Below are 7232 nucleotides of genomic sequence, written 5' to 3' on the forward strand. Positions count from 1 at the left end.
GCTATCTTACAATATTTAATTATTATTATTTATTTATATAAATATTTTTATAAATCATAGATACACATTTGAACCATCAGAAGGTGTAAAAGATATTATGTCACTTCCTACAATTAGAGTAAATGTATCTCCTGCAAAAAGAAAATTGACAAAATCAGAATTGCCCAAAATAGTAACAAAAAAAAAAGAAATTTGGAATCAAATAACAGAAAATATGGTTAGAAAAAATTCCAATTATATGCATGAAAAGGATCATTATAATTTATCAAAGAAACCAGAAAATAATGATTTAGTGATGAAGGTATCTATTGATGCAAAAAATGATAAAATAAAGAGATGTTTTCCAATTGAAAGTACTGAAAATGATATATTGGAAGAGTATGTGCCAAATGCACCTATATCAAAAAAATTATGTGCAAATTTAAATTATGCACAAAGCAATAAAAATACATTAAAGCAAATTCAAGTGCTTTCAAATGAATATTCTCCTATGGTATCAGAGAGTAAAATAATGGAAGAAGTGCAATATATTCCGAATTCTATGAATTCATTAGATATATCATACGAAACATATGAGCCTAGTGCTACAACTGTTTTGTATCATCCTGAAGAATATATTCCAAATTCAAAAGGTGTAAAAGCATTTATTGAAGAATATCATCCAGATTTTACTAATAAAACAATGAAATTTGATAATAGTTATGTGCCATCACGTCTTCAAATAACCAATGAAAACTCGAAAAAATTATTTGAGAGACACAAAAAATTACAATCAGAAAAACATATATTAAAACAAAAAGAAATATTAAATCTTAATGAATTGACGTGATATCGTGATTTTTTTATATCAGATTAATATTATTTCTAATATAATACTTAGAATTCTTTATAAGCAACTTATAATATTCTGATTTGGCAACTCATATATATGTATATATAAAATACTCATATATGTATATATAAAACTACATCCGAGAGTTAATAAAGAAAAATATGAATGGAAAAAAATATATTTATTTATTAAAAACATTTTAATAAATAATAAAAATAAATGTAGAGTAAAATATATAAAGATCAGAATATTATTTGTAATAAATATAAAAAAAAAATCTTAATTTTAACATTATTATAATAAAATTAAATTATTATATTATAATAAATTAATTTTTTTATAATAAGTTTCAATAGTATTTCATTATATAATAAATATAATTTTAATATAATTTTAATATAAAAAGTAAAATAAAGTATTTTCAATAAAAATATTTGTTTATTATTACTTTATTTTTATGAATATATGGATTTGCTCTTAATCATTATCTTCATTTTCTGAAGTTAAATCTTCAACTAAATTTTTAATTATTTCAAATTTTAGTTCTCTATTGTCTTCTTTGACATTTTGCTGTTCATCATCCATTTGATTAAGTTCCTCATCATCTGTATCATCATCTGCTCCAGGATGAGTAGAAATTTTATAAGATGGATTATTGGGTGTTTGCACCATACCTGGTTTTTGCCACACTTTTTGTGATTCCTATAATATATAATTAAATATTATTTATTATTTAATAATTATTTATAATGAATAAAAAAAATTTAACTTACCTTCATACCACTAACTTTTTCTATATAATAATCATAGACAAATTTAGCCATATGTGGCATATCTTCAATTTCCATTGGTGAACTTGAGGGAATAGTATTGTTAAGTCTTTCTGTAGGATAATGTTCTTGAGGAAGAAGCTGTAGTTTTAATGGCCGTTGCATTAACTGAGCGAATGCAGGTGTTAATTCGAAACAATTTTTAAAAAGAGACACTCTAGCAAAAACATAAAGACCAAGACGTGCTCTTGACATAGCAACTACTAATCGTCGTGCATCTCGTAAGTGACCTACAGCTCGTGTTTTTACAAGAGATAATAATATATAATCATTTTGTTGACCTTGATATTTATCAACCGTTGTTACTTTATTTGGTCTACCTATTAAAGGATTGCTAGCACATCTTATATTTATTACATCTCTTATTAAATGCTTTTGTCCATTATAAGTAGTTAATATACTTATTTTATCAGCTGGATAACCAAGAAGACGCATATACATAAATACGGCTACGCAATATTCAGCCTCAGCAAGATTTTGATAAAAGTAAGCACTGGGTTCACTTTCACCCACTCCATTGAAATCTTCGACATTAATAAGTTGAAAATCATATAAAAATCCAGCATTTGCTACTAAGTATTCTGGACTATTTTCCACATGCACGAGATTACCTAATTTCTTGTAACGCCAGTTATATAGATTACAAATGCTAGGTCTTGCACGACCTTGACCATCAAGATCAACTGTAGGAACACCTAATCGAACAAATCTTGCAAAAAGAGATTGTTCCATATTTGAATATTTTTGAAAGGCCATGTTTTTAATAACTGGTGGTAATTGATGATGATCTCCTATCATTATCCAACGTTTTAATCGATTATATCCATCTTGAGGATTCTGTAATAATAATGGTATAAAAGTTTCAATTTCTAAAATTTGAGCAGATTCTTCCATGAGAATATTGTCGTATTTAAATCCCATATCTACAAGTTCACGTCTTTTAAGGGCAGCATGAGTACAAGTCATAGCAATAACTTTTGCTTCTTTAACTAATAAATATTTTGATCTATCTAAACCAGATCTTAATAATTCAAAAGCTCTGAACTCTTCTAATTGGGCAAAAATTCGCTCTATATATCTAGAAAAATGATGTTTGATTTAATTATAAATATAATCTTATCTTATATAAAATTATTCAATATATACTACTTACCGGAAACAACTACGTGCAATTTCAAAATCTTCTTCAAAAGTATTTCGTTTAAATAATGGTTTTGGTGCATTATCAAAGAATTTATGAAATGAAAATTCTTCATCTATAATGAAAGCAGAATCATTTTCTGTTTTTTGTCTTTGTTTACTTCTTGTTTCAAAACGTTCCCATCTTGTTAGTATTTGATACATGAAAAAATGTCCTGCTGTTTCACATGTATAAGCTACATCACCTTTAACATTTAAAGATTCCTAAAAATATAAATATTGAATGCTATATATGAGAAAATATCAATTAATAATATAATAATATCAATTATAATAGTAATTATAATAATATCAATTAATTATATAATATCAAATAATATATAAATTAACCTGCAATCTTTGAACTTCCATTAAAAGATCCAAACGTTTAGCTAAAACGTAATTAACTCTACCATATCTACTGAAATCTTTTTCAGTTTCTAGTGCTTCTTCTCCATGACCAAGACGTAATAAATGTCTTTCATCAATATCAAGTGCCATAATTTTTTCAAAAAGTTGATTAAGTGCTTGATTAGAATGTGTAACTATAAGTGTTCTTTGATTAGGAAAATTATGATAAAGATTTGAAATAATTTGAACAGCAACATCTGTTTTTCCAGTACCAGGTGGACCTACGACAAGCGTCAATCCTGGTTGCATACCTGCACGAATAGCTTCGACTTGTGTTGGTGTAAAAGGAATTTGATTTCTGCAATAAAATTGTAATATTATTATATTTAATTATTATTTTATAATTTATTAAAAAAAATAGATATTTTTATACTTTTTTGGTTCGTTAGCTTTATAAGGACCTCTACTAGGTGGTACATGAGGTTCAACTTTAATAATTTTCTTCATTGATGCATTATTATGTTTAGCAAGTACATCTTCAAATGTTAAACGAAAAGGTCGTACTAATTTTGATTCTTCATCAGTAGAAATTTTAATTTCGTATTGAGGAAAACTATTTTTTAAATGATTTATGTCAAGAAATGTATCGTTGAAATCCATTGTTGCAATTTCATTTGGCATTCTAATAAAACATTAAAATAGTGTAATTATAATAATAATGTAATATAAAATATAGTAATTCTAATATTTTTTATTTTAAATACAAACATAAAAATTTTTACAATATAATATTTATATAAAATTTGTTTGATATGTACCTAGAATAACGAGCAGCACCAGGATCACCATATCCAAGAATTATATCATGGAGCCAATCGGGCACAACGCATTCTGTATTCATAAGTTCTCTTATTGTTTCCAAAACTGCTTTGAAATTATTCTCTTTAGGTTTACGTCTCATTATGACATTAAAACTTTCATATACATCTTCACCACCATGACTAGCATTATCCATATCGATTCTATATTGATTGCAATCTAACCAAACTCTATATGTACGAGTATCCCCAGGTAAAATCGGTCGTGGTTCAGGACCATCTTCAATTACTCTACCATTTGAATCTAACATACCTTCAACTTCACACCCTCGAACAGTTGTTAATCCAACTTGTGGTACAAAAGGTAACTTATGACTATATTTTGTACCTAAATAATAATAAATTATTAAATTGTTTGATTTAATTATAAAGAATATAATAAAATAATCAAAATTTTACCAATTAGATTTTGTGGTTTAACTGTAATAAGGAAACAAACATCATGTTTTCGAAGATTTTCCCATTCAGATTTAATCTCTTTACGAACACTTAAATTTATTGTGACGTCGGCACGTACTCTGGATGGTCTTTTTTCACCAATATTAGGTTTTGCTACTTCAACTACAGCAAATTGTGTAATAGGTTGAGCCATTCTAGCCCAACCACCAAAGTAAACACCACCATCCTCTGCTCGCCTATAAAATAAAATTATTATTAACATATTTTTTGATAATTCAATATATATATAAAAAGTAATTTACCAAGGACTCAGTCGACTTACAGCATCTTCAATATCTTGTCGTATTTCATCTATAAATATTTATTGTTATTTATGCTATATCATTATTTTATTATTTAATCAATGACATTAATTTTATACATACAGGTTGATTCCAGTCGAAATAAATTGAAGTTCCTTAATAAATAATCATGCAAAGTGAGAAATTGTAAATTCAATTTTGGCAGAGCTAAACAACCTTCGCCAGAAAAATATTCTGTTGGTACAATGCTTTCATTCCAGATGATTTCTTCTGTTGGATAAAGTGGCATTTCATTAAGTTCCTCTAATTGAGAAGCTCTACGCTCGTGACGTGAAATCTAAAAATTTATATTTTATATTAACTATTATTTATTATTATTATTATTGAATTTCTTATTTTTTTTAATTTAGTTTTTTTATTCAATTTACCAAAAGTTCTCGAAGAAAGTCTATATCATATCGATACCAATTCTCTTCTTTCTCGCGTTCTTTTGATGGTACCAAGCTGAGATAGCTTGCAATTGATCTTAGTTTTTCTTGACTAAAAATTCATATAAACAAGAAATATACAAATAATTTATAATTTAAAAAAATATACAATAAATACGATTCAAATATTAAAGTATTACCTGAGTAAACCAAAATGTTTATAAAGAGCTTCTCTTGTATCAACGCTTGCCACGTTCGCCAATGCAAAACTTCGTAAATCCGGAAACTTCGCAAAAACTGCTTTCTGTGCAGAGTTCGAATTTTGTTTTTGGTTTGTGCTTTTGTATTCCTTTGGATTTAATACGTGAACGCCCATTCTAACGACAACGTTGATGATTTGACAAATGATATGGAAGAATTGTTTTGATGATTCATAACTCAAATATTACAATAAATATTTATTTATTGTAAAAATTTATTTATTGTATTAAAAATCAAAATATCAAAATAAATATAAAAAATATGCCATTTTTTTTAAATTATCTGATAAGAAAGATTTATTTTATTTATTTTCATAGAATTTTTTTTCCTAAGGATACAAAACTTAATTTTAAAAGTAAGAGTTTTTTAAGCGTTCAAAATACATAGATATATTATATTTTGTACCTGAAGTGAAGTAATCTTGGTATAATGTAATTGTGTCATATCATGATCAGTGAGAGGATCACCGCTTTCTTCATTGATTTCAAATCTGGCATAAAATTTCAACATTTCTAATAGCTGAAAACAATAAATTAAAAAAATTTCAGTGATAAATAAATAATATTAAATTGTCAAGAATCATTATTTATTATTATTACTATTTATAAATGAGTTCCATTCGTTATCTATTTTTTTATATTTTATTACATATTAAACATTTATCCATTTATTTTATAACTTATATCTTTAATTTATATTTAATTTTCTTTATCAATAATTATTTAATAGTTTGATTATCATTCAAAATTCATCTTAAAAAATATTGATAAAACAACAATATAGTTTCATTTTACATGAAAATATTACGTAAAAATCATTAAAACATGAGCACAGGCACTTTTGTATTTTGAATAATTCAATTATTATTTCGATATTGATATAAATTAAATGTATCATTATTTAAAAACACGAAAAGAAATGTTGAATATTTAAAATTACTTTAATCTTCAATTAATAGATATTTCCACATTTTTGAAAGACTGTATATATTATCTCTAACCGAGTACTTACTTAGTTCATCAATGCTTCATCCACAATTGTTTCAGTACCACGCGCAACGTTAGTGTGTCAACGTATCTAAGCTGCTCTTTGTCGATGTGTTTCTTCGTTACATCGTTTTAATTTGTCATACTTTTCGATCAAGTCATTCGTTTGAAACATGAATGGATGAACTAATAGCTGTTTTCTTTTCTTTTTTGTGAAAAACGATTCAGAGTTAACATTATGATACAATGCTATTTTTTTTTTTAAGTTAAAGTTATAAGTGATGAAAAAAAATATCCATCGACATTTTTTTTTAAAATAATCTTTTGATGGAATATTTAAATAAAAGAAAATATATTAAACATATATAATTTTTCAAAAATTATCTGACAGAATAGATATCTTAATTCAAATGTAAACAACAAAGATTAAACACTGATCGATAAATCTAATCTAAATGTAAATTTTACAATTTGTTCATTTTAATTTTTCATCGAATCAATTTTTTAAACATTTTTTAGCAGTGTAATCGATTAAGAGGACTGGATTGACTAGTTAATTATTCGGTGAATTTTGCGGAAACAAGTCTGTTCTTTTAGTAAGCGAAGAACAAAGAAATGTGGTAACGAGAATCAAAAATATAATGTTGAACGTGAGTTACAACAGGCACTCGGACACGTTGCCAGCCAAAGGTCTGTATATTTCTACTGTCGAATCTTTTTCTTCTTGTATATACATATGTACATGTATATGTTATTATATATATATATATATATATATATATATAT

At 25.7% G+C, this 7232-nt stretch overlaps 3 protein-coding genes across 4 annotated transcripts in view; 2 read left to right on the forward strand and 1 right to left on the reverse strand.

Annotated features, from left to right (window-relative positions):
• LOC102681509 overlaps positions 1 to 844 on the forward strand; it is a 2354-nt gene extending 1510 nt beyond the window's left edge. The window contains exon 3 of the mRNA XM_031510870.1: positions 61 to 844. Coding sequence (XP_031366730.1) covers positions 61 to 829 — 769 coding nt within the window. The 3' untranslated portion in view covers positions 830 to 844. The remainder of the gene's footprint in view (positions 1 to 60) is intronic.
• A 406-nt stretch (positions 845 to 1250) lies between these two features.
• LOC102681993 (RNA helicase aquarius) overlaps positions 1251 to 7232 on the reverse strand; it is a 17198-nt gene continuing 11216 nt past the window's right edge. The window contains exons 1-13 of one of the 2 annotated variants that reach the window (XM_031510869.1): positions 6472 to 6678; positions 5866 to 5979; positions 5400 to 5503; positions 5200 to 5311; positions 4895 to 5108; positions 4772 to 4820; positions 4470 to 4705; positions 4011 to 4398; positions 3626 to 3874; positions 3193 to 3550; positions 2816 to 3066; positions 1606 to 2740; positions 1251 to 1534 (exon numbers count right to left, since the gene is read on the reverse strand). In XM_031510869.1, coding sequence (XP_031366729.1) covers positions 1310 to 1534; positions 1606 to 2740; positions 2816 to 3066; positions 3193 to 3550; positions 3626 to 3874; positions 4011 to 4398; positions 4470 to 4705; positions 4772 to 4820; positions 4895 to 5108; positions 5200 to 5311; positions 5400 to 5503; positions 5866 to 5970 — 3426 coding nt within the window. In that variant the 5' untranslated portion in view covers positions 5971 to 5979; positions 6472 to 6678 and the 3' untranslated portion in view covers positions 1251 to 1309. Of the gene's footprint in view, positions 1535 to 1605; positions 2741 to 2815; positions 3067 to 3192; positions 3551 to 3625; positions 3875 to 4010; positions 4399 to 4469; positions 4706 to 4771; positions 4821 to 4894; positions 5109 to 5199; positions 5312 to 5399; positions 5504 to 5865; positions 5980 to 6471; positions 6679 to 7232 lie in introns of those variants that run through there. The other variant, XM_006616465.2, reaches the window with a different exon arrangement.
• LOC102681770 (G-protein coupled receptor Mth2-like) overlaps positions 6504 to 7232 on the forward strand; it is a 5435-nt gene continuing 4706 nt past the window's right edge. Inside the window, exons 1-2 of the mRNA XM_006616463.2 lie at positions 6504 to 6675; positions 6966 to 7136. Of these exons, the coding sequence (XP_006616526.1) occupies positions 7088 to 7136 (49 nt within the window). The 5' untranslated portion in view covers positions 6504 to 6675; positions 6966 to 7087. The remainder of the gene's footprint in view (positions 6676 to 6965; positions 7137 to 7232) is intronic.

This window comes from Apis dorsata, unplaced genomic scaffold, assembly GCF_000469605.1.
Source record: "Apis dorsata unplaced genomic scaffold, Apis dorsata 1.3 scaffold_265, whole genome shotgun sequence".
Taxonomy (NCBI): Eukaryota; Metazoa; Arthropoda; class Insecta; order Hymenoptera; family Apidae; genus Apis; species Apis dorsata.